Source organism: Alternaria incomplexa (genome assembly GCF_024043165.1).
Source record: "Alternaria incomplexa strain BMP 0042 chromosome Unknown scaffold_12, whole genome shotgun sequence".
Classification (NCBI taxonomy): domain Eukaryota; kingdom Fungi; phylum Ascomycota; class Dothideomycetes; order Pleosporales; family Pleosporaceae; genus Alternaria; species Alternaria incomplexa.
The window spans coordinates 983,490-1,002,806 of NW_026249861.1; the positions used below are offsets into that span (position 1 = coordinate 983,490).

General features: G+C 54.8%; 3 protein-coding genes across 3 annotated transcripts; 1 reads left to right on the forward strand and 2 right to left on the reverse strand.

Moving 5' to 3' along the window:
• Positions 1-109: 109 nt before the first annotated feature.
• On the reverse strand, positions 110-2,964 carry ATG13 (autophagy protein 13; the record flags this gene model as incomplete). The annotated part of the gene is made up of 3 exons (XM_051437744.1): positions 110-2,533; positions 2,584-2,679; positions 2,731-2,964. 3 exons carry the CDS (start codon positions 2,962-2,964, stop codon positions 110-112), a joined length of 2,754 nt encoding a protein of 917 aa, XP_051288555.1.
• A 2,361-nt stretch (positions 2,965-5,325) lies between these two features.
• Positions 5,326-10,372, forward strand: J4E90_008215 (uncharacterized protein; the record flags this gene model as incomplete). Its single annotated transcript, XM_051437745.1, has 3 exons — positions 5,326-8,443; positions 8,493-9,364; positions 9,422-10,372. 3 exons carry the CDS (start codon positions 5,326-5,328, stop codon positions 10,370-10,372), a joined length of 4,941 nt encoding a protein of 1,646 aa, XP_051288556.1.
• A 2,231-nt stretch (positions 10,373-12,603) lies between these two features.
• Positions 12,604-18,945, reverse strand: J4E90_008216 (uncharacterized protein; the record flags this gene model as incomplete). Its single annotated transcript, XM_051437746.1, has 5 exons — positions 12,604-12,717; positions 12,772-14,565; positions 14,617-14,844; positions 15,005-18,705; positions 18,894-18,945. 5 exons carry the CDS (start codon positions 18,943-18,945, stop codon positions 12,604-12,606), a joined length of 5,889 nt encoding a protein of 1,962 aa, XP_051288557.1.
• Between the last annotated feature and the right edge of the window lie 372 nt (positions 18,946-19,317).

Sequence of the window (19,317 nt, forward strand, 5' to 3'; positions counted from 1 at the left end):
TGATAGAAAGATATCCCAGACTCCATGCCCCGGAAACGCCATTGGAAAGGATTGTAATAGAGATCAAGAAGTGCAAAAGCTTGACGTGTTTGTTTTGAAAGTAAAATGCTCAGCGGAAGTACGATCCACGCTTTCCGCCGCTGCCTGTACTGGTGCCACCTCGTGCTTCCTCGAGACTGCGTCGGGAGCCGCCGGCACCAATCTCGCTCATCTGGAAGAGCAGAGGTTCGTCGTCGTCGACATTTGTCGCAGCGCGGCTGTTAAAGTTGTAGCGACTTTGACGCTCAGTCGAGCTCGTACCGCCGGTGCTGAGGCTGGTAGAGGAACTATGCGAGAAGAATCCGCCTCGGCCCCGTACACCAGCCTGGGTGCCGCGTTTGGCCATGTTGGAAGTGGACGACGGGCGGGGCAAGTCGTCGCGAGAATCGTTATCAGCAGTCTGGCTATCGCGATTGCCACTAGCTAGTAGCTCCGTTTGCGCGAATAGTCCACTAGACGTAAGACCTGCGCTGGTCAGACGATGCAGATCGTTAGCGCGATCAACCTCCTCCGATGGTAGACTGGCCGATCGGACGCCGAACACGTCGGGCTCGTCGTCAGGTAGTGTTCTGTTTTGCTGGGAGACGGAACTCGATCGGCGGGTGTAGTGCCACGGCCGTGGTGAAGTTGGTATGGCAATGGCGTTCATGTTTTGGTCTTCGCTCTCGCTCTGCTCTTCGACGTTGACTACATCGTGCTCGCGCGTCCTTCGACCAGGTCGGCTTCGACTGCGTGTAGGTTGGTCGTATTCAGCAATGCTGTTTGCGCTGAGACGGGACGGGATGGCTGGTGTGTGCGGAGTATGGGGTGAGATTGGCTTGCCAGGTGAAGACGCTGTCGATACTGATGTGCCGGCAATCATCGCGGGGACACTAGATAGATGTCGGCTGGAGGATGATGGTGTGCGATGGAGCATGGTGGAAGAAGAAACCGATTCAGCAAGGCCTGTATGTGACTCGCGCATCCGCTGATACTTGGACAGCTGAGCAGTAGTCTTGTGCATGGTGGCTGCCTTTGCGGATTGGTCGCTCCGAGTGAAGCTCTTCAGATCCTTCTTCGATTCAAGAAGCTTCAGGAAGTCGGAAATGTTCTCATCGTCCGTCTTCACTTCGCCTGAACTGCCGCCTGTTCCCTCATTCATTGTGTCAGACCCGCGTTGCGCTGACGACGAGAGGCTTCCTTTCCCACTACTGAGGTTGTCATCCTCTGTTTTGCTGCCGCCGCCTGTGGAAAACTTGCTCCTCCTATGACCGAAGCTACTGCTGTAGCGACTGATGGGCGCAGGCTTTGGCGAACTTGATGCAGAAGAAGTGATGACATTGTCGTTGGGTAACGAAGGTGTCCGAAGCGCCGTTTGAGGGAGGGCAGTCAGTGACGTTCGGTTACGCGGTTGAGTGAGTGGGTTGGGGGTGGCGGTTCGACCAAGGGAGCTGCCGGGTCTTCCTACTGAGCTGGTGGGAGATGGAGGCACACCGAGGGCTGGCGAGGATGAGAGTGAGCCAGCCTTGAAGGGCTGGAAAGAGACCGAGGTTCGTCGCTGGTATGACGGCGTATCCACAGAGCGTAAGGATGACTTGGAGCCTTGGGCGGTGCGATGGTTGGGTGGCAGCTTCTGTGGTGGTGACTCCATGGGTGATGATGACGGCATATCCCGTGCTGCGCGAAGAGCTGAGATGGGGCTTGTCCCTGTTGGTGGACCAACTTGGTGGAACGTTGAGAGGCTGCCGTATGCTTGTCCAATATCGGGGCTCTCTTGCGCATTCATCTTGTTTACAGGAAGTGATCCAGGTAGTTGGCGTGTCTTTTGCTCGAAATAAGTGTCGTCCAGGCCCTGGAACTGCGAACTCAGAAGAGACTCTGAGTCTTCTACGCTGAACTCGCAGTTGGTGCGGTACTCGACTGTCACACTCAGAGGGCCTACAGGCGAGTTGGTGGGCTCGATGTCGTTTATGTCTGTAATCCTTTCGTTTGGGTCGGTTGGGTAGAGCGGCAGATTCAGGGTGTCGAAGTTGGGGCTCTTAAAATCCCCGTTCGAAACGCGGTAGTTGAGCTTCAGTGAGGGTGAGTTTGCGGGTTGCTTGGCGAGCACCTTGTTGTATCTGAACGCAGGCATGAAGCGCAGGTAAGCGAACAGCGATCGGAAAGTGACGACGGCCTTCTTGTAGACGTTGGGAAGCGGCTCGTTCAGCTCTGAAGGCTGCACCAAGCTCTTGTCTCCGACGTGTACCCTCCAACGCTCAAGCACAACCTGTGTGGATTTGCCAGTGCGGCCTGACGATCGCGATGTCGCATCTGCAGAGTTGAGGGCCGCAGCGACGTCCCACTTCTTTCCATCATCATCGTGTATGACAAGCGACTGGTTGTGGCCGAGGCCTTGTATGTCCAGGTAGATGTCGATGCATAGTGAGGGATGCTGGCCGTTCACGGCATCCATGAGTTTCCACTCGGCGAGTTGGCGCTGGAGCACATCGCTATCGGGGAGGACGACATTGAACTATGGCATGTCAGTGAGGAACGTGGAGTTGCGGGACAGGCAGCACATACCCATTTGTTGTGCTTCATCTTGCCATCCTTGTTGTATGCTGGAGGTAGTGTTACGCGAGAAGATACGATGGCGAGGGCTGATTTCGTGAAGAAGTTCTGTTGGAGTGAGTATGCGTCCAGCCACGGATGGGAGGAGAAGATAAGTACCTGGATGACTTGGTTGACCTTGTGGTATTGCCCCCTCGACTCGGAGGCGGGCTCTCCCCTCGACATCATCTCGCCTTCCGACTCTTCAGCACCGCGGTCGCTGTAGGGCGGCGTAGTAGAGTATGCCGTCATGTCCTGGCTGTTATGCCGCTGGTTGTTGGTTCGTGTGGGGTTGGTCTGGAGGTTGCTGGCAGGCGAGGCTGTCCGCGGCGAGGGGCGCGAGTATGGGTGCATGGCGGCGGCCTCCTGCAGGTACGGACGGGAAGAGAGCGTGTCGTGACTGGCAGCGAGGGACTCGGGCGAGTGAAGTAGGACGGTTATGGTTGCGGCGGAAACAGGCGAGGGTGAATGCGCGTAGCCATCACGAGTGCAGCCAGGGTCAGGTTCGCGTAGGAGCCGTCAGATATGTCTCTCAGAAGACTTGGGCACGCGGAGGATGGTTCAACAGGCGGGTAGGGCTCAGGCAGCAGCCATGATATGCAGGGTGCTGGCGCTGTGTTGAATGCGTGCCTGGGGCAATGAGCGGACTTAAGCTGAGCACCCGGCTGGAAGGTAGAAGGGCGCAGTGAGGGTGGCTGCAGCTGTTGGGACGACAACTGCTACGGCGGAGTCCTGGACAGAGGCAGGCAATCAGGCAGGGCAGGCGGATGGCGGATGGCGTATGAAGAGTCAGAGAGGGTTGGGACGCATGCGCCGGGAGTCAGTCACGCGGCCGTGGTGGAATGACGAGGGCGGAAGATAGCTAAGCTCGCGCACGAGATAAACGACGCAGCAGCCGCGCAGTAGTCGGGCGGGCAAGATAAAGCTATCGGGAGCTGCAGGGAGCTAGCAGCAGGTGCTCAATGAGGGAATCTATCTGACTTGGGCCAAATCCGGGGAAGATGGAGGTGTGCAGTGTCCAAGCCGTGACTGGCGTGACTCGTTGTGGAAGCTTCGGCGGGCTCAGGGAGCTGGGACCACTCCTCCGACATCGAGACCGCGGCCACGCCATCATCCACCACCATCATCGTGGCCTGCGCATGCGCATTCACCCTCCCTCTCCAGTCGACGTGGACGGCTATCCTGGCACAGACTGCCTCATTGGTTAGCGAGCCCGGCTATGCACCACCGTTCGACGCCTCCCTTGCCTTTTCACAGCCTCTGGCCTCTGACCGGTCATACAAGATCTGCTTTATCGTCTGTGCTACCGCGTTGCCGGTGAGACGCGCTGTGCCGATTTCATCATGTCATGGCCGGCGAGCCAGGAACAGGCACTCCATCTATCGCACACAAGGTTTAGCTTGCATGTCAACGTCTGCGCAGAACGTCCATCTGCGTAGACTCGTATCTTCGCTGCCTACGACCCATGTCGAACAGACGTGTCGATGCATGCAAGAGCACCTCCTGTGGCTGTTCAGCTGCATATGCACTGCAAAGCATCATCACTTGCTTTTGATATCCACGGCCTGGCCTTGGCGTGTCGTTCAAAGGCACCCATGAACGCGTGGCTATCAAGACGTGCTATCACCTCATGCTCGATGATGTGATTGACGCCGTGTCTTCGGACCTTCTTCGCAGCTCCCTGGTCGTGAACTCATCGCTAGGTCCGAGTAGCTTCCAGAGGCTAGCTCCCGCCCTGCAGCGGTTCACGTTTCTTTTACAACTCAGTCTCGCCCTCCAAGCGCATCCAAAGTCCAAGAGACCCTTCCAGTAAATCCAAGCGCCAATTTGAAGTCTGTCATATAGGGCAGGTTGACCGCCAGTCAGTGTGGAGTAACCGTGCATGGTATATAGTACAGTCGTGCTCGCGCCTTCATCGCGCGCAACACTGAACCACTCCACAGCTCTGCGTCCTCATAGACATGTCATAGCCGAGGTCGGACATCTCATGACTTGGATGCCATAGTCACAAACCACTGTAGTCACTCTAGGAGCTTACGTTGCAAGCAATGTCGACCTCCGAGCACAGCTTGTGGAGAGGAGGGCGCACGTCATTGGCTGGAACCCCATGGCTTCGAGATGGCCATCCCACAACGCGCCCGCAGTGCACCTCCGAAAGGTATTCGCGACTGCCGCTTATAACTAACCCCTCCATCGCGCCTGTCGGAAGCTTGAGGAAGTATAGCAGTCTCATTCTGACTCATCTCACTCTAGCGACTCAGCGACTCCCTTACAATCAATCGCCTCGGTAGTTTCGTCATAGATACCTAGCACCTCAACCCACTCCCATTTCGCGCCCCACCACTTGCGCCTTCCACAACCAACACAAACGCACACATTGTCCAGCAAGCTTGTCGCAATCCATCGTCGAAGTTTGCCACATCGCACCTCTTGCAGGCTCAATCTAACCACCAGCAATCGCTTTCGGACGGCTTGCCACCTTGCCCCTTCCTCGTCCCCCGCGCATTCACACCCGCATACCGATACACGTACACGTCTCAGCTCCACTAACGACTACATCTGCCACACATCCCGCCGACCCGTCGCGTTCGGTCCCCCTACCCGGAGTCGTCCTCAGCTTTACAGCCAGCGCCTTTAAACACGCTTTGACCCCCTGAGGTTGAGGCCAGGTGCTACTCGTAAAAGCTTCGGATCAGTCCTTCCTCCTACCGGCACATGAGCGGCTATCTCTGGAAATACTACCTCGAAGATGATGTCGACAACTTTCGACATGTCCTCGCAACCCCCACACATACGCACCGATCCGCAACACAGAAAAGCTTCACTGGCTGGCAGGGCGGAGGGTTTGCCACTGCAGTGAACGGAAGTCCGGGTAGCTACAATGCATCACCAATAACGAGTGCCAAGGGCCGCAAGATGGGCATGGGCGCGGCTGCGAACCTGAGTCGATTTGACATCAACAGTCGCGATGCTGCCGGAATGACTATCCTGCACCATTCAGCCTCGTCCACCGCGGACAGCGCAGTAGAGTTCGCGCAAGCGCTGCTAGAACATCCCTGGACCGACGTGTACATACAAGATGCGGAGAATGGCTGGACTGCGCTTCACAGGGCCTTTTACTTTGGCAACATCGCCATCGCGCGTCTCATTCTGAACCGCGATGCGCAGGACATCCTCGGCCAAGGATCCAGCGGGTTCAACCAGCACGCGCGGGGCCTGGTCAAGATCAAAGACAAGGAAGGATACGGTCCTTTGGATTTGTTCTCCATGACTATCAAGGATCGCACTCTGCGACCAGAAGAAGCGCCTGCTTTCGACTCTGACGATGACGATGACATGGCTCACGGTGACAGTGGCGATGTGGATGACGAGATGCGCAAGAAGTTGATCACACCGCCCGTACTCCTCGAGGGAGACGAGGTGTACACCTTCGGCAGCAACAAGAACGTCACGCTTGGTTTTGGTGATGAAGATGACCGTCAGTATCCGGAGCGCATCACTCTGCGCAGACCAGATCACCTCCTTCAGCGTTTCTATAGGGAGCATCGCGAGCGCCAAAATCAGTATTGGACTGCGACAGGCGCGCCAATGCAGGATTCTGGGCTCCTCCAAGCGCGCAGTACCGTAGATCTTCCTACTCATATCCGGAATACTCCAATAGTCATTCAAGACGTACGAATGTCGAAACTCCACACCGCCGTCTTGACCACTGACCCAGTTTCCAATCTGTACGTGTGTGGCCACGGTCCAGGTGGTCGCTTAGGCACGGGCAATGAAACGACGAGATATCAATTTACCTGCATTGAAAGCGGCGGACTAGGTCAAAAGAAGGTGGCTGCTGTCGCGTTGGGGCAGAACCACACTTTGGCCATTACTGAAGAAGGCGAGATTTACTCCTGGGGTAACAATGCGTACGGACAATTAGGGTACGCGCTGCCGAAGCCCGCCGTAAAAGATGACGACCCGATATCGACTATTCCCCGCCAGATCTTTGGACCTTTGAAACGAGATGTTGTTACCGGCATCTCGGCATCCCGAATACACTCAGTCGTTCATACTGCGACCTCACTATATACCTTTGGCAAGAATGAGGGCCAACTCGGTATTGTCGACTCGGACGCACGGTCGCTTGAGATGCAGGTCGTTCCCCGGAAAATTGCGGCAGCACTGTTCTCCAGCCCAATCCACTCAGTTTCGGCTATCGACGGGGCTACAGTGTGTTTGTTGGAGAATCGCGAAGTCTGGGTATTTGCCAACTACGGTTATGCGAAACTCAGCTTTCCCTTGGACGGGTTCACTAGTAACTTCCTCAAGGAGAGCTGGCTGACTACAAAGTATGATACCGCACCGAACAGGATCAGCAAGATCACATCGGGTGGTGACACCATTTGTGCGCTATCTACTTCTGGTGAGGTCTTCACAGTTGCAGTCAGTCGACGTTCAGAGGGTGCCCAGGACGCTGGGACATCGACCACCAATCCGAAACAAATCAGAGGAGCACTTTCTGCACCGTTCCGCATCTGGTCGTCAAAGAAGAGCCATATGGCAGCAAGAGATGTCGATGTCGATCAGGACGGTTCCATCATTCTGACTACTGAAGTCGGTAGCGTCTGGAGACGTACAAAACGCGCGACGATTAAGAACGCAAGCATCACCGCCGCTGTAGAATCCAAGCCAAAGGACTACAAGTTCCAGCGTGTCTCGGGCTTGACCCGGGTTATTGCTGTTCGTGCCTCCGCATTTGGTGCGTATGCCGCGATTCGCAAGGATTGCGACGTCACCAGAAACCAGATAGGTGTGGATGAGGCCGGGCTTTGGGACGACCTTGCACCTTTGCTCTCTTTCCATGAGTTGACAAACTATGAGGAGACGTCAGACGATGAAGAGCCGACACCAAGATTCTGGACTCGAGCTTCAGAAGCGCAAGGTCTCCGCAAGCGTGTCTTGAAGTCAAAGGACCTGGAAGCGGAGATGACTGACATTTTGCGAGGCTCGTCGATGACACAAGATCGGACATACAATATGGAAGTCGGATCGACCCTGTCCGATGTCCGGATACCTATTCACGAGTTCATCTTGACTGGGCGCAGCCGTATACTGCGGGATGCTCTGCTCGACTTTCGTGTCAGGGGCGCCGAACACGTGGTGCCTGATCTACTTACTGTCCGCGCAGAGGGTGGCAGAGTCCTGGTACTCTTCCAGGGTCTCGATTTTCTCACCATCTTCAATCTGGTCCTCTACGCTTACACCGACTCCGTGGTAGACTTCTGGAACGTTACTCGGCACTATCCTTCCTTGGCGCACAGGTATCGCTCGGTACGAACAGAACTGATGAAGGTCGCTTCTCGTCTCGAAATGCGACAGCTCGAGCCTGCTGTCCGTCAAATGGTCAAACCACGGAGATCGTTGCATATGGATATGGAGCTCGCCATCAAGGAGCAGTCCTTCTTCGAGAGCGGTGACGTCATCGTTGATCTTGCTGATGGCGAGATGCTACTGCATTCCGATGTGATTTGCCAACGTTGTCCTTTCTTCGAAGGCTTGTTCAGAGGACGTGCTGGTGGTCAGTGGCTCGCGGGAAGGCGGACGGAAGTGTCTTCACTCATCCACATCGATTTGACGCATGTTGAGACGCGTCTCTTTGAGCTCATCGTTCGCCACCTCTACACCGACGCTGGCGAGGAGATTTTTGAGGATGTCACGAGTGAGGATCTGAATGACTTGTTAGCGCTCGACGAGCTGCTGGATCATGTTATGGACGTCATGTCTGTGGCCAATGAATTGATGTTGGACCGTCTGTCACAGATTTGTCAAAGACTGATAGGTCGCTATGGTATGTATCCACGTTGGGTCTTCTTGTACACTCGCTAATTGGATGCCAGTCAATGCTCGAAACGTCTGCTCTCTCTTGTCAGCAGTTGCACCGAGCTCAGTTGCTGAGTTCAAGGACGCAGCCCTTGAGTATGTGTGCTTGAGTTTGGAAGCAGTCATGCAGAATGGCTCACTCGACGAATTGGACGAGGACTTGCTGTTGGAGCTTAACCAGGTTGCCCATGAAAACCAGCTCGCTTACCTACCCTTTGCAAGAAGTGGACGAGCTGAGGCTCTTCTCTTTGACCGTTATCCCGAGCTTGCCGAAAGGATAGAGCGAGGCAAGCGCGCCAAGGTCGATGCGATAGTATTGTCGAATAAGTATGCGGATGGTGACAATCTCTCGTCCTCCTTCAGAGCTCAGAGCCTGGAAGAAGTGGCAGCTTCCCCGCTTCGTCAGCGCAACCGAAGAAGAGTATCGAAAGAAGCTAAGAGTCCAGTGCTTTCGCCAGCACTGAAGGGGCAAGCTTCCACTCAGGACCTCATGTTTGAGATGTCAGACGGGGAAGACGATGACGACGTGCCAAAGAAGATCAAGCCTCCGCGGTTCACAGAGCAGATTGGGGAGGAGAAGGCGGTGGAAACGCCAGTCGGATCTCCTGAGACACCCTGGGGCACGATTCCACGACCATCACCACATACGTTTGACAAAGGAGGAGACATACCACTGAAGTCTGTCAGCCCTCTTCCTCCGCCAGCTGTCAAGGAGACCAGACTACCTGGCCAGCCGTGGGGTACTACACCGCTTGCAGGTCCTAAGCTAGATCTCAAAGATATCATGGCTCAAGACTCCTCGGCTACACCATCGAACTTGTCGCTCGGTCTTTCACGAGGCGAAAGCGAGCGAGTCGCGAAGGCTGCCAGTGCCAAGTTGTCACAGAAGGTAAGTTCTGATTGTACAAAGTGCATGTGAGACATATACTGACTCCTACCTCTGCAGGAGCGCAAACGTCTTCTTCAAGCCCAGCAACTCGGCACACCTATCGCGAAGCCAGAGCCAGTTCCACCAGCTGTGTCCCCTTGGACAGCAGCTGCACATCGGAAACTGAGTAACAGTCCTGTCGTGGCCCCAGTGGCGCCGTCGCCGCCGCCTTCGAAGCCATCGCCTCAGCCTTCTCGCGCATCAAGCACCCCTCAGCTTACCATGCGACAGACAGTCGCAAAGAAGGGCGCTGGTTCAAAGCAAAAGGACAAGCGAGCCGCTTCGCAGAGCCAGGACGCAAACGGTGCTGGGTCGCCCTCCCAACCCCGTCCCGCTGCTTCTGAAAGAGGCATGTCCGTCTCAACCGACCCCATTCCAACCCCTCGATCAGTCCGCCACATCCCCCTCCCACAACACTCCTCAACTTCACCCAGCCAACACCTCAGCATGATGGAAATCCTCTCCCTGCAAGAAGCAGAAAAGACATCAATCCGCGACGCAGCAGCCAAGCGCAGTCTTCAAGAAATCCAACAAGAGCAAGAATTCCAACAATGGTGGGACCAAGAGAGCAGACGTGTTATCGAAGAAGAGGAACAAACGAAGAAGCTCGTCGATAAACTCTCAAAGGGTGCTGGTCGCGGACGGGGCAAAGGTCGCGGTGGTCGAGGTGGCAAGGCGAAGAGTCAGGACAAGGACAAGAAGGACGGTGTCGAGGATGCTGATCGGGGGAAAGGAAAGGGTGATGGTAGTGCTGGGCCTGCTGCCAAGGATAATGCGCCACCAAAGGCGGGTCCAAAACAGGATGCTGGTGGTCGCGCACCTGGTCGCGATAATGCGGCTAGAGGCGGCCGTGGTAAAATCGGTCGCGGCGGTCGAGGTGGCGCAAGGGGTGGGCGTGCCCAAGGGCCACCGAGAGATAGCACCGCTCCATCTGCAACGCAGGCACAGGCTTCTGTTCCACGGACGTGACGCGAAGTGGTGCCATTGTATATAGCATCTAGCATCTTGATAAATCTGTATATTTACATCACACCACTTCCAGCCGTTTTGAATTTCCGCCAGAGCCTGACCCATGGCTATTTGAAAATCAAAGTTCCAAACCCTGCTGCGCTGTTCGTGACCTCAGGTGGCCCCTCCACCTTATACAAGAAAAATAAAATCGGATAGGTCTGCAGACTACATCAAGACAAGAACCTGCAAAGTAGGTGACCTATCGTCAACGTAGACTCTAGAGTGTTCAGCTATTTCCTAGGTTGGCGTGCCTCTTTTCTCTTGACAGTCCGTTTAATCGCTTTTCTGGTTTACATGCCATGGTGTAGCATCATTCAGACATGAACGGCAATACAATCCTTTTCAGACAGCATGAAGGCAAACAGAGCATCGGTCTTGGATCTGCTGGTTTTGTAAAATGTGAGGGTGAGGCAGAAGTCTTTCTCATGGGTGACTTTGTTGATGTTTTCGGAAGCACAGGAAGGCAGACGCCATGTCTGTGACCTCGATAGTTTTGAAGAGAAAAGTTTAGTGAATGTAGTTAATGAGTGAAGAAGGTAGCGATATCGAAGATGCTTATATAGGCGACCGGACTAAGATCGAAGTATCCGGAGCAGCTCAAACATGTCCTCATTATCATGATCTTTCTTTTGGAAAAATAGAACAGACAGGTTCTCTCATAGGATGACCTTGATCCCCTTTCTAGAATAACCCGGCAGCAGACCATCAAATGTAATTGAGGCGTTTTCGTCGAGCGAGAAGCCATTATCCGCTACCATGCACTATTTTAGAAGTAGAACTTGAGAGAAGAGAAGCAGACGGGCCTCATACGAGCGGTCGAAGTGTAGTTTCGTTTTTGGTATTCGTAAAAAAGAGGAAGCAAGGAGACAGATATGTAGAAATCCCCAACAAGAGCTTCTCAGACCATCAATGAAGTGTATGTCCCTTTTGGAAGTCGTAGAAGAGATTTCGGAAGAAGGACTCCACAGAGCCATAGGACTGGTGACTAGTGGGTTTGGTGTGCGCAGGAAGCAGCGCTCTCTCCATCAGAAGGAACACACTTGTTTTTGGAAAAGAACACAGTATGTTGGGGAAGTAGGCTGCAGGAAGTAGAACTGTGTGAGGGGGCGCTTTTATACATCCAACATCGCATGTCTCTAGACAGCGTTCTGATATCGTGGTGCAGAACCAGGTTCACATGTAGTTGTCGTTGCAGATTTTTGAAATACCTCAGAGACACGCGCTACCCACCACACACTCTCCATTTCTGGAAAACGACCGGCATTGAAGTTCTGCCTTGTCTCCAGAAGATATGCAGTGATGTGTTCGGGCAGCGATATACGTTGCGGCTCAAGAGTGCACGTCTCTCATCGATATCCTCAGTATGATATTCTGGTTTCGGGGGCGCGATCCCGTTCTCATGGGAGATTTTTCTTGCGCTTTTGAGTATGATGACGAGCTCAAGCCTTGCTTCACATGAACTCTTTGACGCCGGATTTAGAAAGTCGGAAGAGCGCGCAACATCAGGCTGGCGATCCGGTTTTTGGAAATTTGCAGTGGGAATGATGGAAAGTAAGGAAAGAAGCTTGAGAGTCGTAGCTGAGATTTATATACTCGGACAAGCTAGCTAGGACGGTCTGCATATGTGCTTACCACATGCATTAGTACCACCAGCTCAGACAGATTCACGGCCACCAAGCGTGGAGAGATACGAGTCGTCATATTCTGCCACCTCCATGTTTCGTCCGTCACTACCAATCTTCACTTCGACACCCTTATTTCGAAAAGTCTGGAGGCAACTTTCATGTCTCGGAACTTGAGGCCCGCGTTTCTACAACAAAAGCTCAAGCTCCAAATCCATGTTTTCAATCGGAGCACTTTGACAGGTACGACAAAGCTCAGTATCAGCACCAGAATAAGAACACCACAGAATAACCTGAACGATGCATTAAACTCATTTTCCACACTCAAAACCTATTATACACATGATCGAAGTGAAGTCGCTTTTCCTCCCCAGTCTAATCAATACCCCGACATGCATGCTTCATTCGCGAAAAATCGATTCAGTTATAACCCAAACCTCAATACGCCATGAGCTCTGGATTAATTACACCAGTCAACCATTCCTGTTCGAGCAGATCACGCAAGTCTGATCGCTCGCTGTCGTACCAACCGTATCCACCTGAGAGAAGTTCATGTTCATACCGGATCTACCGACTAGTGACCATGACGTTGCGGTAGTAGCTTGTACTGAGATCGATCGAGTGCTTCAGCCATAGGTCCTCGGTGAGGGGGAGCTTTAGGATGGCGTTGCGGTTGGATTGCTGTATGATTGTTAGTTCAAACGCCACATGAAAATGAAAAAGAGTCTGACTTACCTGAGTCTTTGAAATAAGGTTGGCAACAGTACCAGCGATCTCCATGAGCGCAACACGCTCCTCCAGGCCACATGTACCTAGCCTGTCGCGTCCGGCAATCTCCAGTGCGCGCTGTAGCTTGGTCAGAAGCTCTTTGACACGGTTGTCCAGCTCCTCGTCGACGCGGTAGTTTGAGCGTTGGCCGGTCAGGTCGATCAACTCGATGTAGTCGAAGTAGATCTGACCGCCTTGGGCCCAGCCTTGTAGCGCTTCCTTTGGGCGGTCAGGTGGCGACGTGGACACAAAACCACCCATGAGCTCACGAAGGGCATCGTAGTCGCGAGAGACGATAGCTTCAGGACCGACCTTTCGACAGAGCACTTCATGTGCCTCTTCAAGCTCGTCGGCCTTGATGAGATGAGTCGCCTCGCGTAAGGCATCGCCGCCTGACTTCGCTTGTAGTGCTGCGGCAGCGTGAAGCCATGTTGCAGGTACCTGGAGATTGCATGTGAGGTACTTGTAAGTGGCATCGCCTTCCTCCAAGGTATAGGAGCTTGAGAACTGGTTGACGAGCGAGCGGATGTAGTGCTCCCGCGTCGCTGGAGAAGACAGATGTGTGTATACCCAGATCGCAGTGGTCCAGTGCTCTGATGTATGTAGCGAAGCCGCGTATGTGAGAGTGATCTTATCACCCAACTCGACAAGTGGATTCGCTGCCTGCACATCTTCTGCAGCGCCAGGTGCGGACCATGACTGCAGTGACCGGCGGAAATCGTCATCTTCCTCGTCTTGACCGCGAGCGGTAGGCATAGCGACCTTGCGCTCATCAGCCTCAGCATCATCTTCTTGCCTAGACTTGAAGAGCTGGAAGAGCTGGAATGAAAGACGGGCGTTGAAGGGGTTGCCGGACACGTTTTCGGGAGCGAGAACGTCCTCGACATTTGCAGGAAGACTCATCTTCTCTGCCGCATAGAGCTTGAGGATGCCCCAAAGCAGATCCTCTCGGTGCTCAGCATCCGGATCTTTCCAGCCCATGTCGGCATTGTCTTGAATGAACCAGGGAACTGGTTTGACGTCTTCGTTACCGTCTCTAACGGCGTCCGCAAACTGCGCGACAGCCATCTCGATAGGTTCGTCAATCATCGTACCGTACCACAGACGAAGACCAAAGGCCCGTCGCCAGTCAAGGGCAAACCGGCTCGAGACGTTAAAGGTAGAAGCACGGTTTTCTTTGCCAGATCCCGCTTTGCCCTCGGACTTGCTGCAGTTGCCGGCTAGGAGTTCGTAGAGGGCACGGTGGGCGTCCTCCATTTCGGAAAGCATATCCAGACGCCGCCACTCTTCGATCTGAGCTACCATGCTCTGGCGCATCGTTTCATCACCACCAATCTGCGCGACCATCGTGGCTAACCGGAGGTCGAGCCCGTCCAGCAATGTATGGCAAGCTTCGGCAACGTTGTTGCAACTGAGGTGGGCGATCGCGCGCTCTTCAGGCGAGGCAGCTTGCTGGGCATGCTTCTGCGCATCTTCCCAGACGAGGAGCTTCCAGAAATCAGACAACTTCTCCTTCCGGTAGGTGTTGACGTTCTCCTCTGGCACATCGGCTGGAATCGTGTCGGCATCGTCGAACAGAAGCGAGAGTAGCTGCCAAGCCTGTTGTTCATGAACACCAGCTGGCGTGTCGAGCGCGACGGCCTTTGCCATGCTGGAGAACTCGACTGGGGCGGGATCAGTCACGAGTCTTGCTGAAGGTACGCCTTGGGTTCTGGAGATCTTCGTGTACTGTTTCTGAAGCGACAGAGTTTCCGATGCACACTACAATGATCAGTAACAACATCATAGCCATAGTCATAGACCAAAACTTACATCAGTGAAGGTCGGCATCTTGACGAAGCGCATATCCTTTGTAGCATCGACGAGTGGGTCTTGAGCGGTTGCGAAGACACCACCTTCGAGGTGCGAGGGACCCTTGTTGCCGTAGATCAGGACGTTGGTTTCGCTGAAGTGGGGTTTGCTGCAACCGTGGAACTCTTTGTCGGCATCGGCAAGTTCGTCGAGATCGGAGGCGGTTTTGGGTCGCTTGGAATAGGGTAACTAGAGACAAGAGTTTCAGCAATCTTGCCCCATATCAATTTGTGACTACATACACGGGCGGACGTAAGGTCCTAGCGTCAATCTATGAAGGAGAACCACGTAGGAAACCCGCCATAGAGAACGCCCCATGAATACAAACAATAGGAAGGGGAATTCAAACCTCGATACCGTGTCCACCACGCTTGGGAAACTGTTGCTTCTCAGTCTCACCGAAGAGAGAGTCCATCAAATCCATGGCAGTAGTCATCTGTCGCGCACCAAAGGACTGCGATAGTTTCGTAGGCTGCGCTTCGTGTTCTCGTAGTACGTTGCCCTGGCTTTCGCGGAGAGCAAATCGATCCTGCTTCTTTGGGCTGATTGTGCGCTGGAGTTGGTTTGCCCAATCGTCATCGAATACCGGTTGCGCCTTTGTAGGTGTGCCTGCTCCGAGCTTCATGAGCTGGCTAGGCTTCAAGATCGACTTTGGCTTCAAAGTGCTCCTGAACGGGTCTTCCTTAGCGGTGTCTTGCTCCGTGGTTCGAACTGGTCCTGACACAGAGTCCGCCATGCTCTGGTCGCGTGCCAATTCCGATTCGCTCTCTTCAGAGTAGTCAGCATCGTGCTGCCCATCAAGCGAACCCACGGAGCGCTGCCCTAAAAAAGACTCGCCATGGGTGTCCTCCATATCTTCGTCATCCACATACGCCGTCTCATCGCCGAAGCCACCAGGCACGCTAGTACGGCTACTGCGCATTCCCTTCTTGAAGTCAAAGGTGTCATCAGGGCTAGACTGCGACTGTGGGCTCATGAAGGAGTCGTCTTGGGGCGTGCTGGTCATCTGGCTCGAGCGGTGCTGCTGCTCAGCGGGGGTATCAGGGACGTCGCTGAGGTCGCTTGACGCATCTTCGTCTTCGCCTTCGTCTTCGCTGTAGTCGTCGTAGTCCAGACCGTAAGACGAGAAGTGAGGAACAGAGAAGGTCCATTCACCAGTGGACTGGTTGTACTTGATGAAAGTAGTGCCAGCCACTCGCTTGAGACGCTCAAGATGCTTGACATCCTTCTTGCCAGCCCTGTTGCGAGGCCAAGAGTTACCAAGGACAATCTCAGAAGGCTGGTTCAGGGCGCTACCTAGCGGTGGCTTTGGCAGGCAGGTGCAGCTCTCTCCGTACACGGTAGCGTTACGAGCATTGAGCTGTACAATGTCGCCGAACAGTCTGTCAAGATCGACTTCGGACAGATCGACAGGCTTGCCGTGGTTGAACTTGATCTGACCAATGTTGTGACGACCGACAATGAAGTCGGCTACGCTCTTGAGGTCCTGCTTGCTCATCCTCCTCAGCTGGTCCAGCGAGGGACTTGACCAGTACTCGCCTGGCTTGGGGTCCTGGCCTGGTTGAACGTTGATGGATGCAGAGGACTTGGGGGTAAGTACGTGCTCCTCAGAAACGCGGGCGAGTTCCGTTCCGTTAACTTGCTGCATTGCTGGGCGAGAAGGTTCGCCGTTGGTTTCCTTGTTGGACCGAGGAGAAGCATCTTCCTCATCTTGCCTGACGACCAGCGCAGTCTCTCCGTTAGCACCACCGTTCGGGCTCTCACCACCAGCAAAGCTGACGCGCTTCTGGGAAGGCTCGTCAAACAGTGGGGCCCGGTTGGCGATTGAACGGTTGATGTTGAGTCGCTTGAGACTGCCGTTACCGAAGTTGCGTCCCGTGTTGGAGAAGGCACCTGGTGCTAGTATGCTGTTCGTCTCGGGTGTGAAGCTGTTCCGGAGGTTGCTCGTGGAAAGGCTCTTACCCAGGGATCGAGACAAACTGCCGCTCGCAAACAGGCTGCCGCCGAGTTGGCCACCGTTTTGACTCGCACCACCAACTGGAGTGCCGTACGTGGAGTATGAGAATCCATAACCGCCCCTCTTGTTTTGCGGTGTAAGAAGACGTGTCGAAGCAGCCGGGTTGAGCTTGTGCTGAGGGAGGATGGCGTTCTTCTTGTTCTTCTGACTGCTCGATAAGGGAGTCGCGATTGGGCCAGGGCTCTGTGTTGGGGTAGCAAGGCCAGCGAAGAGGGCGTCGTTGCCGTAAGGGTTGGTGTTCATCGATGTGTTCAGCAGCGAGCTTCCTGAAGCCCCGAATAAGCTGTTGCTGAGGCTCGGCTGCTCCTGTTGCTGGTTTTGGTTCGAGAAGAGTGAGCCACCAAGACCCTGTTGTTGGTTGTTCTGCTGTCCCATTCCGCCGCCAAAGAGACCGCCTCCAGTATTCTGGTTCGATGTAGAACCGCCAAACAACCCGCCGGGCTTTTGTTGGTTATTGTTCTGACCACCACCAAAGAGACCACCTCCTGTATTCTGCTGGGTGTTGTTGTTGTTCCCAAGACCGCCGAACAAGCCTCCACCAGATGATCCGGTGTTAGCATTGTTGCCGCCGAATAGAGAACTGCCGCCAGTAGCAGGCTTCTGCCCGAACAAACCACCTCCAGTGTTGTTGGTGTTGTTGTTAGCAGTAGAGCCGCCGAACAAGCCGCCAGAAGCTGGCTGGGTCTGGTTGGCTTGACCAAAGAGACCGCCGCCGCCCGTGTTGCCAGTGCTTGCACCGCCGAAGAGGCCACCGGGCTTTTGCTGGTTGTTGTTGTTCTGACCGAAGCCACCACCGCCACCGCCGAAGAGACCTCCAGAGGTGTTGTTCTGAGCAGGAGCCTGGTTGTTCTGTCCAAAGCCTCCACCCGTGCTGTTGCCGAAGAGACCGCCGCCGGTGTTTGTGGCGGTGTTGTTGGCTCCGAACGCGGGGGTAGAGGAGGCCTGGTTGTTGGATTGACCAAAGAGACCACCGCCGGTGGTGTTCGATTGACCAAACGCGCCACCAGTGTTCGTGGCACCACCTCCGAAAGGTGTTGAGGTGGTGTTGGTCGCGGCACCGCCTCCGAAGAGACCGCCGCCAGTCGCAGGCTTGTTCTGACCAAACAGACCACCACCAGTGTTTGTGGATGCACCGAAACCGCCGCCTCCAGACCCAAACCCACCTGTAGTGTTGTTTGTCGCAGGAGCGCCACCTCCGAAGAGGCCACCAGTGGTTCCAGTTGTGGTGTTGTTGTTTGAGCCGAATAGTCCACCAGTGGCAGGCTTGTTCTGACCGAAAAGACCGCCGCTCGCAGTGTTGTTGTTTGCTCCAAACGCAGAACCGGTGCTCTGACCGAATGCTGATGTGGTACCGGTGTTGGTGTTGCCGCCGCCGAACAAGCTGCCGCCAGTGTTGGCCGCTGCACCGAAGCCGCCGGTAGAAGCGGTGGTGTTGTTGTTGCTACCAAATCCGCCGAAACCAGTGCTCTGTCCGAACGCTCCAGCTTGGCCATTTTGGTTGCCATACCGCCTGCCCTGGTTATAGTCGGCTACTCGTAGCTCCTCGAGGGAGTAGTTGGTGTACGGTTGCTGGAAGGTGATGGTCTGGTACTGCGACTGCGCGTTGCCTGTGCCATCCTTCTCCTGGAATGCCTGAAACGGAGTACTGGCGGTGCCGTTGTTTGGAGGTGGGGCGTTGCCTGCACCAAAACCGCCAGTAGTGCTGGAACCAAAACCGCCCGTTGTGGTGTTCGTGTTGGTGGATCCGAAGCCGCTGCTGGTATTGCCGCCTCCGAACAGACCTCCGCTAGTTGTTGTTGAAGCGCCGAAGCCCGTCGCCGGCTTGGCCTGGCCAAAAAGACCACCTCCAGTGTTTGTGTTGCTGGCGCCGAAAGCTGAGGTAGTGTTGTTGTTCGAGGCTCCGAAGCCGCCGCCGCCGAACGCGCTGCCACCTGAAGCACCTCCACCGCCAAAGAGACCGCCACCTGTTGTCGAGCTGCCGAAGGGTTGCGAACCGAAAGTGGTTTTGGGTGCCGTGTTAGCGCCGAAGCCTCCTGTAGAGAAAGTTAGTCTTTGGTCCGGGTCGTGAAAAATGGATCCGCGTGAAGGTCGAGGCTATCGCGATGGAGCACCGGAACACGTAGCGTTGTTGGCAACCCTGTAGCACTTCAAATAGCGACCTCGCAAAACGCGGAGTGATCCAAATAGCGACGCGATAGTGAAGCGCAACCGGTCCACGTACCTGAGCCGCCGAAAGGCGAGCTCGAGCTGGCGTTATTGCCGCCACCGAACATTGTACTGCCCGTGTTGTTTGCGCCGCCGCCGAATATGCTCGTCCCGGTGTTCGCGTTTGAGCCGAAGCCTGAGGCGGAGGGCAAGTTAGACACGGTTCGTCGAGGAGGCCGTGGCGATGTCGCAGGGCGCATCGAAGCGGTCGCGCGTAAAGGGATCCAAGAATTCAAGCAAGAGTTTGTACATACCAGTCGATGTGTTGTTGTTGCTTGAGCCAAATCCACCGAAGCCAGTGGACTGGTTGTTGTTGTTGGAGCCAAAGCCCCCGAAACCACCGCCGAAGGACATTTTGAGCGTGTCCGACGGATTGCGCGCGTGCTGGTGTCTAGTTGGCTAGCAATGCGCTGTAGAGTCGTGAGGTTGTGGGGTGGTTG